Genomic DNA, 22,328 nt, shown 5'->3' with positions numbered 1-22,328 from the left:
CCGAAGAGTTATTCCATACTGTAGAACATCATTCTCAGGAATAAAACCTCTGGTAAGGAAGAAAGACAGAGAGATATTCGGAGTCATGTTTTCTTGGAAATGTCTTAACATCTGCCTATTGACAGGAAATAGTGAATTATTTCCTTACTTAGTTTTGATTGTACATGCTACTTTGCTTATTAAATGAGCTTTTTTTTTGCTCATTAATAATGAAGAAAATTATTAAACTGTCTTCATCTCAACCCAGAAGTCGAAAAGTCTTGCTTTTGCCCTTTTGGTATTTTTCCCTCATTTGGCTGAAAAAGAGTAGGCAAGTGCTCAAGTAGTGCTTAACTACTTGTTGTTAACCTGCAACAGTGACATGTTAAGACCCCTCATCTCCATTTTGTTTTATTGCTTGTTAGTTTTTAAACTTGACATACTTACCACGTAATCCCACCAGTTAGTGTAGACTGGTCAGGCAAGATGTACTTTCTGTCTTCAAAATAGCAGGGACAATGAGATTTACGAACACATTCGTTCTTGTGGTCCAAGTACATTCCTTCAGGACAATGGCAGCCCTCAATAGGGATGTCAGTTGGATGGCATTCCAGGGCTGGGTTGGAGAGTGACAAGCATGTCCTCTCACATGCCTGAGTGTTGTAGCTGAATGTTTGATTGGCAGTACAAGTAATGGCTGTAAAACAAGATAAAAAAGTGCGTTAAACTTCATTTATTCATCCTCTTCCTTGTGAAAGATGACTGTGCTCATAATGTTCTGCATATTGTGTTAACAGCTTCAATGCTTAATGCTTCCTATTGCTGTTTTTCCTGTAGATGTGGAACTTCAGCAAAAAATATTGCAGACCGTGGCTTACCACCAACCACGTAGCTGTTGGGAAATTTTATGAAGGTTAAATATCTTATTGCTTCTTTGTGTGTCTTGGAATAAAATAAAGCAAAGAGAAGCTTTGCAGAAATACCACTGTATTTTTGAGTAACTGTGAAACTTGTGCCTATATCTAAGTTGTGCAATAGCAAAATCACATCTGCAAACATTTTTTCCTAGTTCTTTCTCACCTTATGTTACAGTATAGCTTCATTTATCTGTCTATTCCATCAGCCTGGAAGCATTCACATGCTCGCCTTAAAGCATATGAGTAATCTTCTTCATGTAGTATTAAAATAACAAACCTTTTCTGAAACAGACTAAAAAGGTATTCAAAAGTTGGATGACTGTTATCCCATTTCTGCTTTCTTCTTTCTGTTCACTGCTTTCCTCATTATTCTCAAGATGATTTGGACACTGTTTTGAATACTGTTTTACCATTTGTGTTTTCTGTTGTGTTATGACACATCTGTGAAGTCAGCAGCTCCTAGGAATATGGATTTTAACACTGCTGGTAGGCTCACTTGAGCAGTCAGTGGTTATTTTCTAATGACTGACAAGTAGTCTGAAAATACTTTCTTGCTGTTATTCAAGTTTGTCACAGGTGAATCAAACATGGGAATATTCTAAATGGAAACAGATAGATGGGTATGCTTGCATTGATCTGATAGAAAATTATTAAAGTTTGATTCAGTTACTTACTACAATTGTCCATACTGTTTCTCCAGTTCTCAAGGATTAAACCCATTGAACTGCATGTTCGTGCATATGATCCAAGAGCAGAACAAATGTAAGGAAAAGTCTCTTCATAATTGCAGGCTTGGTAGACACATCTCTGAAACCCAATATGTGGAGAGTACTCAGTTACTGGGGACCAGACATTTGGAAGGGCTAAACATGCTGAACTGCAGAGATAAGTCATGCAAAGTATCTATTATTTTGTAAATAAAACTGATGAAAACCATCAGATTGTCTGATTGACATGAGTAAAATATACTTAGTACCTTAAAAATGCCTTTGTTTATTTGCTGCTTTTGATTTTTTAATTTTCAAAATGTTTTGTGGAGATTGTCAAACATAATGAGCTTGATTATGCACATGGGAAAATCAATACTTTGCATAGCTAAAATTGTCAATGTAGAGAACTGCAGCATGACAAAAATGTCTTCTAAGTGCCAGGGTTCAGTCTGGTGCCTATGAATAAATAGACTTTTAGTGTGGAAGAGACATAATTTTCAAAAACATTCTTGTTCATTTGCTTCCATGCATTGCTGATTCAAGTGAGTAGGAAACTGTATATGAATACATTCTGATCCATATTTGAACTCCCTCTGTACACGGTGAATCATAATTTCCTACCTTGTAGAATGGAATAGGGTTGACCACAGCATGGCATTTCTCAAACACTGTACCCTTTTTGGTAAGAATGGAGCAATGAGTCTCAGCAGATATTTCTAATGAAAGTAAATAATGGACATTAAACAGAGAAAGTTAGGGAAAACAAATGAAAAAATGAACAAACAAACTAACAAACAAAAAAGAAATGGAAAAAAACCTGGACTACTACCACACTGCTCTAGCTGACTTTTCGCAATGATGAATTGAACAAAATGGCAGATTCTTAGCTTAGCTTGGAGAATATACTTTTGTTCAAACAACTCTGTTTGTTTGGGGTTTTTTTGTTGGTTTGTTTTTTTTTTTAGACAAATGGCAATAGAGTACTGGGAAAGCAAAGCCTGAGTTTCTGTCACAGCACTGCTAGGCAAGTCCAAGACATCCATGGACTTTGCAATGTCACTGGAAATGTCACAAAACCTTCTTATTCATCCTCTCAATTCCAGTCCTCCAGAGTGGGATCTAATAAGCTCTCACTAGATATATATTCTAGAAATCAGAAATGTCTTGTTGGCGACAGAATTCATGATGTTCAATTATTTCAGTCTCTGCTTCTCTCAAACTCTCTTATTCCCCTATGATAGCATACAGAGGGGAAAGCAGAGACATTTCCCTGAGGGAATGAGAGGTGTCAGACAAAGGTTATGGAGATGCAGACAAAGCTATCTGTAGAGATCAGTTATGAACGAATCATCTACTTACTGTTCAGCTGACTCAAAGCGCAAGGGTCAGTTTCTCTTTCTAAAGCAGGATGGCAATTTCCTGCCCTCCATGAATCTACAAACAGGGAAGCTGTCCCTTCAGTAATATCCATGCTAGTCATGAAGTCATCTGTAGTGTCTCCATTGTAATTGCCACATAAACCTAATAACATCAGAAATTCCTTAAAGGATGAGTACTAAAGTTTCAAAATTACAATTCCTTTATTTTTTTCTTTCATGTGGGGACTAGATTTCTTACCTAGAGTTCTGCCTTTGAATTGTGATCCAACTTTCACGTAGGCCTGGAACACTGGTGACATTTGAACTACAAGTTCCAACCCAAAGGTGGTATACATTTGAATGTACATTGAGGACTGTCTGAAAACAGTGATGTCTCCTGAAAGAGCAAGGATATTTAGAAACAGAGATTTTTGGTGCATAGATTATTGAAAAGTAATGATTTCAGTGCATATCTGGGTATTTCGTCTACAAGATATCTTCTGCACAAAACTCTCCACAGAGGGACAGATGAAATGGGAAAAACTTTAACCTTCCTCTAAAACCAGTGCTATTGGCAATTCTGAGAGAAAAGACACTGGGATGTGTAAAACAGACAATGTAATACGGATATTATATATATATTCCCTTTTCTTTACCTGATCTGTAAGGTAGCCGCTTAAGTTCATCATCGTCAGTAAGGAGTTCATTCTGAGAAATCACAATTTTGTCCTGTAAAAAAAAGGACAGAAGCAGTAGAATTAGGAGTAATCATCTGCACTGACTTATGTGCAGAGAAGTACTTGGGGGTGCTGGTCGATGAGAATCTCGACATGAACCGGCAATGTACACTTGCAGCCCAGAAGGCCAACTGTATCCTGGGCTGCATCAAAAGAAACGTGACCAGCAGGTGGAGGGAGGTCATTCTGCCCCTCTATTCCTCTCTTGTGAGACCTCATCTGGAATATTGTGTCCAGTTCTGGAATTCTCAACATAAGAAGGATATGGAACTGTTGGAACGGGCCCAGAGGAGGGCTACAAAGTTGATCAGAGGGCTGGAGCATGAGAACAGGCTGAGAGAGTTAGGTTTGTTCAGCCTGGAGAAAAGGAGGCTCTGAGGAGATCTTACAGCGACCTTCCAGTACCTGAAAAGGGCCTACAGTAAAGCTGGAGAGGGACTATTCATAAAGGCTTGTGGGGATAGGAGCAGGGGGAATGGGTATAAACTGGAGAGGGGCAGATTTAGGCTTGATGCAATGAAGAATTTCTTACCTATGAGAGTGGTGAGGCACTGGCACAGGTTGCCCAGGGAAGCTGTGGCTGCCCCATCCCTGGAGGTGTTCAAGGCCAGTCTGGATGGAGCCTTGGGAAACCTGATCTAGTGGGAGGTGTCCCTGCCCATGGCAGGTGGGTTGGAACTAGATGATCTTTAAGGTCCTTTCCAGCCCTATCTATTCTATGATTCTATGTGTTCTTGAACTTAAGCAACTGTATTGTCAACGACATGTAATTGCAAAAGTATTTCCTGGCCTTTCTCTCTTATGTGATACAATCAGAAAAATTTGATTCAAGCTCTTTCTCACATGTTAACCCATACTGCCTTCAGTTTTCACTTTCAACATACTCTAACTTCCTGAGTTGATGTGACAACTAAGATCTTTACTGTGGACTGGAATGTATCTTTATTATCTGTTCCCCATATCTTTTCAGTTCAGACTACTAGTGATTACTTTAAGTTTCTATTTTGCTAATCTAGTTACTGAAATGCTGGATAGAACCTGTGGAGGGAATACTTACCTTTGTGGATAGGTAAATTATAGCACTAAGTGACGTCTCAGAATGAGAATAACCAGACTTATCATATACAGCCATTAGGGTTCCGTTGTGTGGAAGACTGGAACTCTGGAGGAAAACAGAGAAAAGGGAAGTCAATATAAAAATGATTTGTAGAATAAAAGTATATTACAGTAAAACCTCAATTTGTGTTCCAATAGGAAACCGAAGACAGATTAAGATATATCCATTTGATATTGTGTGTTTCCAGACTGCAGGAAATTACCTTCATAAGAATGTAAGTGCAAACCCCATGGAACCTATATGATCTTGAATCAAATGTGGTAACAAAGGAACCTCCTTCCAGTGAACACCTTCCAGGACAGGGCAAGTCTTCACAGTTCCATTGACCCATCATACATTTGCTGAGGAAAATAAGAAATTCCGAGTAAGGTTATTCTTACACTAAGGCATTGTTCACTAGCAGAGGATTTGATTCTCCTGTCTGGAGATTTTGCTGTAGCTGATCAACATGCAAAATTGATTAGTGAACATAGTGTAACATATATATACATTCTGAACTTCCATTTCCAGTGTTTTGAAATTCCTTTTTTTTGTGCTTTAAAAGCTCAGCTACTTCCTAGTAATGGAATATATAATTTGTATTGCTTTTCCCACTGTATATTCTATGCTTTGATTTTCTTTGTCTATGTGTATCAGTTGAAGATGTCTGTCTTAATTTGAAGTTGCTGAACCCTTGTATGGATTGTCCATAATAGACAGTACTAATTGTCAGTAATATATTAATCTTAAAAAGTGTGTTCATTGTTACAGTTCTGAGGAGCAAATTCCACTATTTACCTTTTATTTTATTTATTAGAATTATGATAGCAAGAGAAATTGCATACACACAAAATAATATTCCACTTTTTTTTCAAAAAAAAGCAAATTAAAAATTACTGTCTTAAATAAGTTTCTGTTACAATTTCAGTCCAGAGTTATGATCAGAAATGCTGAGATTGTCAGAGAGATTGTAAATTGTAAATACTGGATGTTTGTTTTGTAATAATTTTACCTTCACTTTCACAGAGTAGATAAAATGCTACTGTTTTGTGTGGCCTGAAAGAGCATTTATATTTGTACAGATTAATGAAGAAATGAGACAGGTACATTTACAAATGTATGATTTGTGACACTCAAAGAAGGTGGCCTCAGAGATGGTGTAACACATTTGCAGCTGCTCTTTGAATATTTAAGATAAATTTTTCAATTGCTTGGTGAGGATACTCTCCATCGTCACAAGAAAGTACCTGTTACTACTCACCAGGTCCTGCATGCAGCTTTCATTGTCTCACCAGGAGCGTATGTCTTCCCGTTCAGTGTACATGGACACTGCTTAATATTAACACATGTTCGATTCTTTGAGATGTCATCAAGAACAGTTCCTGCCAAAGAAGACATACAAAATAAATAACCTTCCTATATTCTTATGTAGCACTAAAGATATTATAGTTTGAGTGTCTTCCAAAATTATCTTGAAAATTATAGGCTTGTACAGCCAGTGATTGTACTTAGAGAAATCATGTGCAGAACATTGTGTCTTTATTAAAGTAAAACTGACTCTCTACAAGTGATATCAGCATTTGGCTACTTTGTTAATGGAAATGCACACAATTGTCTTCATTTGAAATTTAAACTAAATTTGAAATAACAGGATGTTTGAATGTTATTTTTTCTTTTTTTTATTTGCTATGACACTCTAATTAACTTGGGAATTTTGAAGAATAGGCATATTCTATTTCCTTGAGTACTAAGTCTAGTTTTAATACAAAGCTCACAACACATTACTTTTGACTGCTATATAAATGTGATGCAAATACACACATCACAGTAACCTTTCAAGATATTTCAGTTCTGACATTTCAAGAGACTATGCAAATTATATTCATAATTACAATTTTTATAGGAAGTTCATACTGACGTATTTTAAAGGGATTTTACGAAATGACTGTAACACTGCAGAATTTCTCTGAGGTGTGCTCTTCCTGGTGCCTGAAAGGCTATATGACTATCTGGGAGAGGAAATAAATTAAACTTATTCAATATATGTTATAGTACAGAACTTTAAGCAGGCAGCACATAATTATCCCATCTTGAACCACAGTTTTGTGAGGAACATGCTTTCACAGCTCCATTCTTGCAAATAGTGACCAAGGATCTTTGAGGACTATGAGGATTCAAGATTCCAGTTATATTATATTACCTGAGAAATGCCCTGAAATGCACTGCTACTTCATTTTTAAGAAGTCTATTCCAATTTACTGGTTATATGCCAAAATTTTTTGTATGGATCATTTAGAATATGTTGAATACAGAAAATATACCTTCTGGACAAAAGCAACCATAGGTACAGTAACTAGAACAGCTGTACTCCGGATTGGAACAGGTTTTAATACACGGAGAGCCACACTCTTCGTAGATTTGGTTAGCAGAACATTTTCCAACAGCTGTAACAAACAGCAAAAATCTTAATGTTTTTAAACAGTAAGCGGTGAAGAATCTCTCACATACAACCAGGGATGGAGAGTATCTTGTGATTTCTGGCACTAATATTCTCTTATCCTGCCTCAATACGTTTTATTACGTGATAATTTCAAGTAGGGATTTTTCCTTATCTGAAAGTGTAAAAATAAGAGATGCAGGGAAAGAGAGATATTTAGCAACGAATAGCAAAGAAAAAATAAATACTAAGAAGTTCATTACCTTTGTATATTTGGCATTAATTTACAAATTCTTTGATTCTCAGCTTTGGATTTTGGGAAACAAAGGTTCCCAGTCCCTTTTTTATTAAAAAACGAAGCTCTGCTTTTTGTCACTTTACTACCAGTTCCACTAATGGTCTACTGGCAACATGAATAATTCTATGACTTGGAGAAAATCAGGCTACTATTTTACTGTGACTAGTAAGAATTATTGTACAGTTCTGCAAATGCACACAGTGCCTTACTAATATTTATTTGAATCTATAAAATGCCATGAGAAGTTTACAGTTTTGAAGAATTAGAAACAAGCCTGCCAAAGAATGAAAGAGGTTACCGATATATGTAAGGTTGATAACCTTGGAGAAGAAGAGGGGAGAAATTATTTTAGAAAGAAGTGCAGTTTTAAAGTGCTAGGGACAGTAGTGTAGAATCTATGTTTCATATTTCTTCTCTCTCCTCTGAGGTTTCTCCTTCTTAATGCTTTACCAAAGACTACTGTTGTTCTCTACTGATTCAAGACAGTAGAGACTTTTCTATCAGTTAGTTTAAATTCCAGTTAATCATCATTCTCCCTCTATGTACAATATATCACAGTTAATATAATTTGCTATGAATAAATCATTTGAACTTACAGCAGAAATTTTCAGTTCTCCAGTTTAACACCAATTGATGGGACATGGCACATTGCCTTGAATACTCTGATAGAGTAGAGCAAGTGCAATTTTTTTGTCCTGGCTCACTGCAGTCTTGCATATCAAGCTGGCAACGAATGACAAAGCCATCCTTTGGCACGCTGCAGGTTGGTGACACCAAGTTAAGTAACTGAGAGCAGATCATGGCCTAAAAAAAAGTAAGAAAATTGCTCATAGTAATGTTTCCCTCATGTGAAAACCACAATATATATGTGCTATTCACAATTTTCTTGTTTTATTTGCCTTTTTTTCTCTTCAGTTTCTTTATATGTGTTTGATTTAGCACTCATGAAAAATTCACAAATAGAAGGGAATATAAATCCATTCTATAATAGAAGGATCTTGATATGTTGAATTAATTCTACTTCTCACTAAGTCAAAAAGTAAGTAATTCTTTCAGTACCATCATCCCCCTAAAAATGACTGATAACATTATATTTGGGAGTATGTTGTCTCATGGACATTCAGTTCCAAGACAAACTTCCCCAATGTGATGATAGCAAAAATCACTCCCCTTTGAGCAAACATTTCACATATTTGTATTGTCTATCATGTTGCCTACTGCAGTATAAGGTCTCAAAGAGACACAACGTGAAAACCCTAACAGCCAACAGAAGTTCTCTACTAGATCAAAGTAGTTTCTCGGTGTGAATACAAGTAATATTTACAACCCTCTTCTTCAGAAAAGCATCCTCCTGATAGAAGAGACAGAAACTTGTGCTCTTTCTTACTGTTTTTCTTTTTAAAGAGATGCTACAATACTAATGTTTCTCTGCTTTTCTGTTCCGAGAAAAGAAAAATCTCAGAAGGCTTCCAACTGTCTTTTGCTCTGTAGTACGAATGCTAAACTATTTAACAGGAGGAATGGTTTCTATGTTCAAAATAAGAGGTTCTTAGGTTGCTAGAAATATTAAGCTGCTAAGGTAAAGAAACAAACAAGAAAAATCCTCTATTTCAATGGAAAGCTTTTTAAACATTCTGTAATTACTAGTAACCTTAATAATGTACACAAAGTTAATTGCAAAGATAGCATTCTTGTGAAGTACAAACAGAATCAAAGAGCATAATCATTCTATGTAAAGCAAAATGCTTTCTAGAGGATAGCAATGAATACTTGTCTTTAGGCAGATGGTGATTTTATGACCTCCTAGGTAGAAAAAAGAGCAGGTCAATGAGAGAAATTGTGGAGTTTCCATCTTTTCAGTCTGGAGGTTGCATTCAGGAGAGTGTCAAACCCAAGACATTGGCCTGGACAGTGTGCTCGAGCTGCCCCTGCTTGAGCAGAGGAGTTGGACTAGAGGATCAAAAGAGATCCCTTCACAGCTAAATAATTCTATGATTTTGTAAAATCTGTATGGGAATGCAAAATTTGAGTTACCCTCAGAAACTTCACATGGTTATCCTAAGTAGGATTTGATTCCTACATCTGAAAAATCTAAGAAATAAAAGCTTTATTGTTCTTTGCTGCTACCAAGCTTCTTCTTTCAATCATAGTTACATGGATGCATCCTGTTTCATGTAAGCTGGTTTTCTCTTAATCTAGTGGTTGGCCCTGTTATGATTGCTGTTATCTGGCAATATGTTTAAAGCATCATTGAATGTCTTCAAGTCTGTACAGCTTATAATGCCAGGTCTCTAGTTGTTCAATACGATGTCCTTTAAAACTTCACTGGTTTCCATGAGTTTTCTGTGATGTTCTGCATGAAATTTCAGAAAGTTGTGAGCTAAATTCTGGTAGGTTTACACTGGAATATAAATCCAGCCTCAATAATTCCCATGAGACGTTTTTCAAGAAGTGTTTTAATGCAAAGAACTCCTTTTCTTTCTCATATAAAACTATACAAGTTTTTACTTTATCCATTTTTCATGGAAGTCAGTTTTACAAAACCATTGCAGAAAAGCCAGTGAGATATTTCTTACATATTTTTTGTGAGGAATGGTGGAAATTGGTGTCTCCTCAGACAGGCAGATCTCTGATGGATCATCCATTTTTTGTAATGCAGCAAATTTGTATGTATCCAGCAATTTACCTGTAAATTGAAGGGTTATAATTTGTCAGGGAAAAGCCTACATGGATATATTTAATTGTTGCTGTGATATAGCAAAACTCAGTTTCTGCTCTTTGGCTGTGAAATGTACTGCTAATTAATCTTCCTAATAACAACTACCTCTACTTGGAGTCTATTCAGTAAAGCAAATTTTTATCACCTTGGTCATTTCTCTGAGCTATTTCCTAACCTATCACACCTACTACGTTACATGACACCAGCCACTACCGTTTTTCTGCCACCTTTATTATCTTTTGCCAGCTGCTAATTCAAGCCTCTTCTCCTTATTCCCTAGTCTTATATTTCTCCCTACATTTGGGTTAAATTCATCACAACCCCCAAAGATATTGTATATTTTTAGAACTCTTTTCTGTGATGTCTGGAAAAAATGCATCTGACTGGCTGGATCTGAGATAGGTTTACTGTGCAATTTAATGCATCCACACTAGCACTGTAGTTCAGATTAGCAGTGTGTTTTTAATGCAAATCTTCCGAACATCCCCACTCTGTATAATTTTATTTCCACTGTGGAGTGATCATGGCATTCAAAGGTCCTTTAAGACAAAACCAAGCCAGAAGAGGTACTCCAAGAGCGTATGTAATGAGCTTCAACTGCTAATGGGCAGACCAGATTAGAGTGACTCTGAATTGAACCACCCAAACCCCATAGAGCACAGATGTCAGGTCCTCAGCACCAACTATTTTGTTCTAAAGATCCATCCTTGTTTGGACACATTGCTTGTTAGTGTTCTTGTCCACTGTGTTCTTTTTATTGTGGCCTCATTCTTGCTTCTGCCTAACATAATCATTTCCCTCACTGTGCCTTGCTATGAATCTAGATTGTTCTGAATATTAGGTGAGAGAAGGTGTGGTCCTTACCACCTGTTTCTAAAATATAAAAAAGTTCTTATCATCTGCCTGAGGAACCCACAATATTATCATCATAGCAAAAAATAATGTGTAGGATAATCACATGACAGAATGTTGGTGACCTATGGGAATGCTTTACTCAATTCTGAGACTGAGTGAGCAGTCAGAGCAATGTTAGTACAATATTAAATTTCTACCTTGACTCAGTTTAACTGGTTCTTCTTCCATCTGACCTGCTCTTACATCTTACCTTCACTCACAAAATCATTAAATTCATAGCCATCATAATTTCCACACATTCCACAGGTCTTCCCCATAAATTTTTTTTCAGTCAAAACCTAAAATAAAACAAAACAAAACATTTTAAAGGATCATGCTAAGTAAAATTACTTATATAGCATTAACCATCTCAAACAAATTCCATTCCAGGGTCCAGCTGAAGGTGATCCTCATTCATTTCAGTGACTTGCCTGGAAGAAAGTTTTTGGAAGCAGTAACTTCTCCCAAGAGCAAATAGTGATTGTTGTGATTTTTTTGTTTAATAAAAGATTAAGATTGTGAGACATTTGTAGAGAATTGTGGGGCAATAATATTCTAAGGAGACACAAAAAAAAATTAGAAAAGGAAATGATGCTGTCTCCTTGCTTATATCTTTGTTGACAGAGCACGAACGTCAGGCTTGTTCTCTTCAGAAATTAAAGGTTACAGGAAGAAAATCTGTTTTCAGAAGTAGATTATTCTATTATATCTTGCTCTGCAGAGTAAATTGGTAATATTACTACCTGCTACAATCAATGAATTATTACGAAAACTTTAGATCAGGGGAAATAATCTGACTATAGAACAGTTTGTACCCATCACAGTAACATTTCCTGTTTTATGTGTGATAGCAATGCTGGTAAATATGGTGGGAGCATCATATGTTTGAAACCAAAAGATGTCCAGGGGAAGTGCAGTAGAAATGACAAAACTATGGCACACACTATTAAATTCTCCACAACTTTAAACAGCTCCAGCATTCCTTTAGCAAAATTTTGTGGCTGCTGGAATAGCCTGAAGAAAGTTTAAAATCTGTGAAAGTGTCCACAAATGTCAACATCAGTGGCTTTAGTTAACTACCAGTGGTGAAAATGAAAGGAGTGTGTAAGTGTAGAAATCAAAGTTATTTATCTCAAGACTGAATGAAGCAGGAAAAGAATAAACATCCAAATAGTAAACAAATGCAAAACCCAGCCATTAAATTTAAAGACACCTTGTCATTCAAGTAATGAGAATATTCTCTTCTGCTTTATGAGATCTTTTTACTAACCATAAGGTAGTCATCATTGTTCCACATGACAACTAGCTCCATCTCCATTAGCTTGGCCACCAGACGGATGTTGCGTCCATAAGGTGCTATTTGAATTCCGCTGCTAGTGTAAGGCAACTTAATGACACTGTAATAAGGCAAGAAGAGAGATGACCTTCTCGTACTAATATTATGGAGGAATTGGTTATCTTTTTTAGATTCAACATGCGTACAATCAGATTACATGGAGCAACATGAAATAGATTTTTTTCTTTGTAACTGTAAGAGTTCAAAATATATTAAACCCTCTGTTGATTCAAAAGCAGTGTCAGCAGGTTCATAGAATAATCACCAGAGGATGGCTGCATACTGGTTATGCTAGTGAAAATGTTTGCACAGGACTTGGCATCTTTGCTTGTTTCGTTTCTATTGGGGTATAGTTATGTGCTTCAAGAACTTGTAACAATACGGTTTGTGTGGTAGAACTATTGCTGATTATCCTGAACAGCTTCTATGGACTACAGCCTGTTAATATAGGAATTACTGCTACCACTGAAAAGTGACAAGGCTAGAAAACCTGTAACAGGAATATTGCAGCAGAATTAGGTTTTCATCCTTGTGGAATAAATTCTAATGCTACAGAGTAACAACACAAAAGAACAGATGTACTTTGCTAAGTACTTGGTAAGCATGTGACACAATCATAGAAAAGTTGATTGGAAGGGACTTTCTGAAGTTGCCCAGGCCAGCTTTTCACCTGAAACAAGTTTATGTGCAACAGGTCAGTCATGGCATTTGGTTCTTGTGAATGTAGGACAAAAATTTAAACTGCAGATCATTGGCCAAGTTCATAGACTTTTATAGTTTTCCTGGAACAAATATTAACAAAGGAAGTTTTTCTAAAGGCAGTTTGCTAAATTAAGGTATAGCTGCAAGTTGTCTTTTTGCCATGATGTACATTGTACTCAGGTAAGTATAATAAAATACAATAATCCACAGTCAATTATTTCCCATGTACTCACAGACAAAAATTCAACATCATCCATCTGATAAAAATGCTGAAAACTTCCCTGGAGAAATTTCCTTGTATGGAAGCAATTTCTCTAGAAGAATGAATGATGGAGAATCCAAAGGTTCCCATCAGTCTAATCTCTCAGTAAAATAGCTGTTTCTTGGACAGAGTAATCCTTGAAATAATGTGAACAGTCAGTTGTCTCATACAGTACGACTTCTTTGTAAGCTCCTTCAGGGTTTCTCTGTTGGTTGAACACTTCAAAGTTTCTCTGGTACCCTATATATTTGTTATCTTTAGCACAGAGGGTTCAGAGTTATCTAAGTCTCAAATCAAACGCACCCTAAACAGAACACAGGAATTTCAGCTAATATCTACTAAAGGATATAAGCCATTTCATCTGTGCTTGTAGTAGGAACAAGCATAAGAAGTCTAGTAGTATGTAGGAGACCATAGTTTCAATGTCAGGACTGTTTTGATCTCAGAGTATTGGTTTATCCCTTCTACCTACAAAAATGTATTCTAAGCTTGATTCAAATAACTGCAAATGAAATGAACTAGAGAGTGTGCACACTTGAAAGGGAGAAATAGAGGAGAGTCCCTTCAGGTGTGCTAACTTCTATAATTTTTAAAATTCACTTTAGATACAATGTGCAAGTGCTGCTATATAATTCCTTGCCTTCTTTAAATACTTCTTTTTTTCCCATTTGTTGCAGAAACTTACCCAACGCTCCTGACAGAAATGCTGTCTTTCTCAACAATGACAACAGAAGGTCCCAGTTCAATAATGATCCTCTGAATTTTTTTGTCCAGTCCACGGCGTAACTGAATGTTGAAGTCTGGGCTGGTTTCATCACATACAGTTGCAAAGATGTAGTTGCAGGTCCCAGTGAAGTCATATTGGTATTTATCAAAGGTTGAAAAATGCCCTCCACCCCAGGTAGAACAGGAATCCTTGCTCAAAACTGTGAAAGTATAAGAGAAAACTGGTTTTAGGTCTCCTAACTGCATATTTGCCCATTCTAATTGCCAATTCAAATATAAATAGCAGGAAAATCTAGAAAGTTTCTACACAGATTAATTATGTAAACAACATCCTAGTCTTTTCTTTCTTGTTTTTTTTTTTTTTTATTGTAACATGAAAATTTTATCTCAAGTCAGGGAGTGAAAGAATAGTTGGAGTTAGAGCAATATTCTTATTTACTGTAAGCAGAGGAACGCTCTGTATCTTCCTGCCTTCTGAAACAGCTTTACATCTCTATCAAGGGTAATATAACAATTTACCTTCTTATTTCAATCTGTTCGATCTGTTTGCAAAGACAACAGTTTGCTTCTGGAGAGACCTTTAACATCTCAGGCACAACATTTATGCCGCGATCTATGGCATTATTGTACCATGATTCATTGCACAGTCAGATCATTAAATATACAAAGACAGTCTTTCAAAGCCTCACTTCTAAGCCCACACATTTTTGGCTCTGTGTTTGTATGACAAAATTTCAGCCAGCTTTGTCAATATATGAGATGTTTGAATCAGTTTTCATTTTTTAAAAACAATCATTTTTCTGCTGAATGGACAGATTTTAGAAGGTTGAAATTAATCATAAAGTGGGGATACAACTCCAGCAACTGATGTTAGATATTTCTATACCTACTTAAAGCTTTTGAACAGTCACTCTGAAGTTGATAGAACTCAGATCACTACATTTTAAGCTTTTAATTATTTTTGCTTATGGAGTTATATGAAGCTCATATATCTTAGAATATGTCTTAGAAGCACAAAGTATCAGGCAATTTTAGCAAAGTGTACCTGCAATTTAGATTCACTGCTTTAAAGCTGAAACATTTTTTTACTCCTATAGAGTAGTCAAATGACTACAGAAAACTACTGGTCTTATTCAAGTCATGTAAAAAATACTGTTTCCTGATGAGCTGTTACTTGCTGGCAAAAAGTACTCCTCTTCCATATGTCTGTGCTCTCCAGAAAGTCTGACTGGAAGACAAGAATTGGCTAATTGTTATCATTGATCCTTCATGCCTATTTCCAGCTGGTTTAATATACTGTGCTTAAATTATACTGACCAGAAACCCCCAGATTTTTCAGACGGTGCCAAGGAACCTGTGGCTGCACAACGGTCAGAGTGCAAAAGGTATACCTTTCTGCAAGTACAGGAGTGCCTTCAGTGTACTTTTTTTTATTTAAATCATATCAGAGAAAAATAACAAATGGGAATGACAATAAGTCAGGGAAGTTTAAAACTATATTATATATTTGTCTTTTGAGTTCAGTTTTTACTAAGTGATATGTAGGGATTGATTCTCTTAATTTGTGTATATCCATGCCCTACTGCTCCTTTTGTGGTAAGAATAGGTAGAAGACAGAGATGAGCTGCTAAATATTTTTCTTTTTTGATTGATCCCAGGTACTCGACTATTTTTACCTTTATAATTAACTTCATGTAGCTTTTCTATGCTTATGATGAATGAGAATTCATCTAGTTCAAGCCACTGTCTGCTGCTTTTACCTAATTATTGCCTCATTATGATAATTTTGCATTTTTTTATAATTCTTTTTGTTCTACACCTCTGCATTTTCCCCAAATTAGATGAAGAATTTCATTGTCAGCTACTGAAATGTAGCAACTTTTGGAGTACATGGAGTCACTTTTTATCTGTATGCAACAGTAAAGCACAGTATTTTAATACAGAACATTAAGATTGTGGATTACTAGGAAGAATGTGAATAGAACATGACAGAAAAATTGTTGACAATACCAGCACTGATATCCATATTTACTTTGGAAACTATCCAGTGAATATAATGCATTTTCAGAAGGTTTATACCCTTCTGTATTCTGTCTTAGCAAAGGAACCTCACACCCTTTAAAACACAGTATACCGTTAGCATGATGGCATTTATTCATTCTTGTCGTGGATGGGGAAAACTTAATGTTTAATGAATGAAATGTAAATCAAAGAGTTGGTAGCTCACATTTCTTAAAAAAAGAACATGTGAAAAATCTATTGGTTCTGACTGAGGGTTGATATAGCTTGGCATTTTATTTCTAGCAGTGGTGATTAAGAGACGGCCCAAGGGAAGAGTACCATCAGGTCAGGCACATACACTTCCCCAGATACTCTTTCAGTCTCCAATTATTTTCAGATCAGAGAATTTTGCATAGCTATTGTCTGCTTAGCTCCTTGCTCTCTGTCTTCCAAGTATTTGTCCACCCTCCTTCTGAAGTGAAATTCCCTTGTAACAGAAAATACCTCTATTGCTACTGTTAGAAGTTACTGTTTTAATTATATTTTAACAGGTTATTGATATCTGCTTTTCTAACTGTACTTATGATTGTTAATATTTTCAGTACTTTAGAGCTATAATGAGCTAATTATTTAGGGTTTTGGCATGGCACATATTTTTCTGCAAGTAAGACAGTAGTATCTTACTCTTTTGTATTTCTTAGATTCAGAAATACTAGCACAAATTCACAGTAAGTAGGTGGCTGCATTTCATTTTGCTTACAGATTTGGTTGCATGCACACAAACCGTCCTTACTAGTTAAAGAAAAACTTCTGGGAAACTACAAGAACTGTGGCCACAACAGCTTCATCTGACACAGCTGGGTGTTGAAGTGGAGATCCATCCATACCCTGACACCCCACTGGCTACTGGCTATAAAAGTGAGGAAGAAAAATTCCATATTCTGATCTTTCACTTGCACATAGATTTGTTTCAGCCTGCAATCTTTAAAATAATCTCACAGACCTATTCTATATGGATAATCAACTTTATTTAATTTCCTGGATTTTGCAGCATCAAAAGAATTAATTCCTAAATTTTTAGATACTATTAAGCAGCAATCTGCAGGAATGAAAATCAAACAGATCACACAAATGACCTCAGCAGCAACTTTCTAAATGTGGAAGGTTACTAAACTGCTCACAGTTTCTGTCCTTAGGCTTCAAAACCTCAGCATGGCACACTAAACTCTTTCCCATTAGTGTAAAACTTACTAGAGTGAGACAATATTTTACTGTCTATTTACAGGCAAACACTTCATCTGGAATTTATGCTTTAAAATAGGTCCTTGAGGGAAGGACTTGTTTTTATTATGTGTTTTGTACAGTGTCTTCTGCAGTATAGAACTGACGCCAAGGGGAGTTGCTACTCATAGTTGCAATGTGAACATTAAATGCCAGGTCAGAAACTTACGTCTTTGCAGAGATTCTTTCTGGTTTTGAAAAAAATACTGGGACCAATAATTTCCTTCAAAAGCTGTGAAAAGAAAAAGACAACAGGAAGAAGTTATCCTCTGAGCACAAACAAGTTAAATATTTGTATATTTATTTATTTTTAAACGTGGTACAGTCAAAGCAGGGTCAGCACATATGAATTGTGTCCTGCCACACAAAACTGAATTATTGTGGAAACCCAAAAAAATCTTCTACAACAGGTAAAATGCTACCAAAATCTGCCAGAAAGTCTATGGGATATGTGTTTTCCTGTACTTTATCCTCAAATTCTATGCTCCCCATTAAAAACATGTGAGATAAACCTTTTTTGTGTTTTTGGATTTTTTTTCTACTGTCTGGGTAGATGTAGTGGAAGGAACAGCCAAACTAGAAAAATATGGGAAAAGTCACGACCCAAGTATTCTTCACAAGAATTGTGGGATCTGTAGCTGAAGAGTAGTAAATTGCCAGGCTTAGAAGTTGCTTGTGCTGCTCATGTTAAGGCAGAATGATGAAAGCTGTTAACTGCTCCCTTCCATACACCTCTTCACCAAGCCTGTTCTAGTTATGAGAATGCAAGGATGTGTAACAAATGTGGTAAGGTCTCTCTCCTGCCACAGGCCCAGACCTATGGCATTTGCACAACTGCCCTGCATCCTCGTATCAGAGATTCTTTCATCCAGCAGCTTGCTTCCTGTATGAACTATGAAGAGAGTAAAATAGGTGTTTAAAAGGGCTGCCACAGCCAATCTACAAGCAGTGGGCCCTTGTGTGGGGATAGAGGTGGTGCATGCATGGAATGAGCTTTCGTATAGTCAATAGCTGGATGGTAACAACCAAAGCAAACTACAGGAAAAAGGACATGTGCTACAGAAATGTGCTACTCATTTTTAAATATTGTCAGTTCTAGTATTTCTTAGATAGCAGGAGTAAATATCCTGTAGAAACCATAGAATTCCCCATTACATGCTTAGGATCTTTTGCAGCAGAGAAAATAGGAACGTATGCTAAGGCAGAAGGTTTCTTTAATCATATAAACCAGACCAAGATTAAGGCCCAAGAGGGCAATATGGAGAATAACAGCTTCAGCATATGCCTTTGCTTTGGATCTGAGATCCAGATGTCTTCATCACTCTATGTTGCTCTTTGAAATAATACTTACTGAAAAAGATGTTATCTGGATAAACTAATCGATACATTTAAGAGCTAAAACACTACAGTAGTAGAATTGTATACAATGAATAGCTAGACAGAAGGAAAATAAATCAAGAATATAAGTTCTGTGACAGAAGAGCTCCCACCCTAAATGTTCTTCTAGTAGCTTTAATTGACATCTATCTTAGCCAGTTGTCTAGACTCTTTTTACAGGTTGTGAAAGTAAATACAAATTTACTGAGTACAATTTGATTTGCAAAATATGTGTCTAACACGGAAAAAATGGATCGTATAAAAAAAACCAAACCATTCTCCACTAGCGTAAAGGAAACCTTATGTGACTATCTGTGGTGTAAAAGCCAAGGCAGAACTTCAGTGAGATGTATTCCCTCTATCTTTCTTCCTAGATATTGTGTCCATTTCAATGGGATGGTGCTCTACAAAGAAAACCTGAAATTCAAGAGTAGAATATAACATAATTTTTCTAAGCTGGAGTGAGTTACTAGCATAAAACTTGATAAACTAAGCAAGAACATTTCCACAAGAAAGAAACATCACAATGTGATCTCACTAGCTGTTGATTTGCAAGCTGCTATACTCACTGTAGAGCCAACACTTGAACTTCCACATTTGTCTGACACACTCATCAGAATCATTGCAGATCCTATTCATGCTGCTTTGTCCTTTATAATTGGTCAGCAGTAGCCAATAATGGTTTGAAATTTTGCCAGTGTTTCAGTACAACCTCCATGGTCAGCCTACAACTCAACAGCATCTCCAGAATATAGCATGCTTCTTCCTCTGTCCTTCAAATTTCCTATTCAGCCACACATCACAGTAAATGCACCACGAAAAGTAATAAAGTCAGTTTGTGTGACTATTGAGCTAACACTCTTTACACCTAGAGTTGCTGCTGCTTTTTTTCGAATGCCTGGATTTTGACATCTCAACTTGTTCAATAATTTGTTACTGTTGGTTTAACAATTTTGCAACCACTACAGTTTAATCCCAATCCACAAACAGTACATTACTGGGATTTAAGGGTGTGTAACAGCTGCCTTCAGAGCATATTTGATTTTCAGGAATTGAAGATATGCCTAAAATATGAGATCTATCTAAAGAGCTTGATGTAAACCAAAAGGTTTAATATTTCATGGAGAAATATATTAGATCACAACAGATGGTTTGGTTAACGAAGATTGTTTGTGAGCTTTTCAAACTCAAAATTCACAAGTCTAAGCATGCCAAACAGTTACCAAATGTTACAAATACACCAGATTTGGGATTTAGATTAAAAATTTGAATGTAATGATCATCCATAAATGAACAGTTTTAACCTGGTAAAAACTTCTGTATTTTTTTTTAGTCAGGATAGTTCATGTTTACTGCTTTTATGAATTATCGAGGGAGAGAGGAAGTGGATCTTCCAGTTTCTATCAGACTTCACATCAAATATATGTTGTTGCGATTAATATTTAGATTTCTAGTAGGGACAGACTCAAGGTACAAAATTTGGATGCAGATCCATGATGAGAATTTGAGTCCTTATTTTGATTTAACTAGTTCTAAAAAGACAAGACTTGGATCTAGAGTTCAAAACAATGAGCATCCTGCATGTTGGCCAGTTTTAGAACATACAGCTCAGCCTCTTATGGTTCAGATATGCCCCCAGATTTAAAAATCTTACTTGACAGAATGAGACTGTTTTGTTTTCCTGGTCTCCAACCTCATGGCATTTCAAGGCCCCAAAATGTTGATACATACCAAAGTGAGAAGACTGCTCTCTGTAAGAATTTTCTAGATTCTGCTTTTAGGCTTTTATGCTTAAAGTCAGCTGAAATTTTATACTAGATGACACAGACCTTTATAGATGAGGCCTTATTCCTAATTGCCACGCTTATACAGAAAGCCTGTGGCTGAGCAGGGCTTGACAGTATTTTTCCATTTGATTGTGTATATTAGTATTTATAGTAATACATCTGCTCATCCAACATATGAAGTCATGAAGATTAAGAAGTCGCAAGCATCCACGTTTGGGTTAGGTGCTTGATGATCTTGGCTACAATGGAGTTAATGCAGTGGTATGAAGTTATACTTCATTTATAGCAATATAGCTTAGATTAAAAATTGGCTCTGAGAGTCTACAAAAGGGTTGAGTTGATTATATTTTAATTTTTTTTAGTGCTGCAGTTTAAGTGAGTAATTTGAGACTAAAATGTCCTGTGGCAATTTGAACTACACGGTTCATTAAATGTAGCAAACACAATACAGAAGAAATAAATGTAATTTGTTGAAACTAAATCATGTATGCTTTTTAGCACTTTGTACCATGTTCTTCAAATCAGAATTGTAACAATAGATAATTACAGAGAATATATAGAAGAGATAAAAAGAAATCATTATCTTAAGCAATGACAAACCATGCCAAAATAGGCTCACTGTTGAAGAATCCACTGAATTCTCTACATGAAGAGGAATTACTAAGAAAGCAGAGCAGCTACAGAGTCAAAGAACTTATTTGTCAAGTATTTTTTAAAAATCTCACAGTCATCTGAAATTCTGATAGGATGGAACAAAATAGTAAGATAGAACCCATTAAAAGACTGAAGAATTACATTCAATTGTATATGGGAGAGTCATGTAAGATTCTTTCCATCACACCATTCTTAAAAAAAATAATGCTATCCTATAGCTCATACTTAATACTTTTTGCAGTTTGCATAACAAAGGAAAAAGAATTTGACCATCACTTTAGCAGAAGACATTCAGCTTCCACAATGACATCACTAGAGCATTGGATCATGAACATCTGAAAGATAAAGGCACTTGGAATTTTGGAAACACAAGTCCATTAAAAAAATATTCCCTGTACCTAGGGAACCAGTTTTAGGAAATGATCCAACAAATCAGTAACCACCTTTCTAAAAAAAGTTAAGAACAGATTGTTCTATTTCAGTCATGTATTTATTAAATAACAGTTGTTAAGATGCAGTGAAGGCAAAGAAAATGTATAAACTTAATTCTGAAGATTGTGGGAAAGGAAAGAAAGACCTGAATCTAATGAGCTGTAATATTACAAAATAGACACCCACTTTGTACCAATATATGTGTATTTTCCTTCAAATCATGTACCAAGAGGAAGCCAGGTATCTTAGACTTACCAGCAGATTGCAGAAAACTGCAGAAGATGAGCAATATTACTGTTGGAAACATGATGCATGCCCTAGCTGGAGAGGTTTTTTTCACTACTGTTCTCTGTTCCAAATGGGCAGCGCTGCTGCTGCCACTTTCTAGGATTACCTCTTCGAGCTTGGATGCTTTATATATAGAATTGCAATGCCCTCCCTCACTCCCATGGCTTTCAGAAATTGCAACAACAGAGTACCCGCCAAACAGGATCTCCTCTTTATCAAGTTCAACACAACTAAATGCCATTTAGATAGAAAAGAAAAAAGAAAACACAAACCTTCTCCAGTTTATTCTCATTCTTACAAGGTTTTTAGAATGGCTTCTATTTGTAACAGCTCACAC

At 36.1% G+C, this 22,328-nt stretch overlaps 1 protein-coding gene across 1 annotated transcript in view; it reads right to left on the bottom strand.

Annotated features, from left to right (window-relative positions):
* The window catches only part of LOC138720783 (mucin-6), a 71,186-nt gene that overhangs the window by 30,657 nt on the left and 18,201 nt on the right, over positions 1-22,328 (bottom strand). Inside the window, exons 2-16 of the mRNA XM_069857123.1 lie at positions 14,131-14,371; positions 12,416-12,542; positions 11,357-11,444; positions 10,109-10,218; positions 8,129-8,336; positions 7,119-7,241; positions 6,059-6,179; positions 5,021-5,159; positions 4,759-4,863; positions 3,621-3,693; positions 3,224-3,361; positions 2,966-3,127; positions 2,228-2,322; positions 1,571-1,703; positions 427-676 (exon numbers count right to left, since the gene is read on the bottom strand). Coding sequence (XP_069713224.1) covers positions 427-676; positions 1,571-1,703; positions 2,228-2,322; positions 2,966-3,127; positions 3,224-3,361; positions 3,621-3,693; positions 4,759-4,863; positions 5,021-5,159; positions 6,059-6,179; positions 7,119-7,241; positions 8,129-8,336; positions 10,109-10,218; positions 11,357-11,444; positions 12,416-12,542; positions 14,131-14,371 — 2,113 coding nt within the window. The remainder of the gene's footprint in view (positions 1-426; positions 677-1,570; positions 1,704-2,227; positions 2,323-2,965; positions 3,128-3,223; positions 3,362-3,620; positions 3,694-4,758; positions 4,864-5,020; positions 5,160-6,058; positions 6,180-7,118; positions 7,242-8,128; positions 8,337-10,108; positions 10,219-11,356; positions 11,445-12,415; positions 12,543-14,130; positions 14,372-22,328) is intronic.

The sequence above is a fragment of the Phaenicophaeus curvirostris genome, chromosome 5 (assembly GCF_032191515.1).
Source record: "Phaenicophaeus curvirostris isolate KB17595 chromosome 5, BPBGC_Pcur_1.0, whole genome shotgun sequence".
NCBI classification, from domain to species: Eukaryota; Metazoa; Chordata; class Aves; order Cuculiformes; family Cuculidae; genus Phaenicophaeus; species Phaenicophaeus curvirostris.
This window is presented reverse-complemented; position numbering and strand designations above follow the sequence as displayed.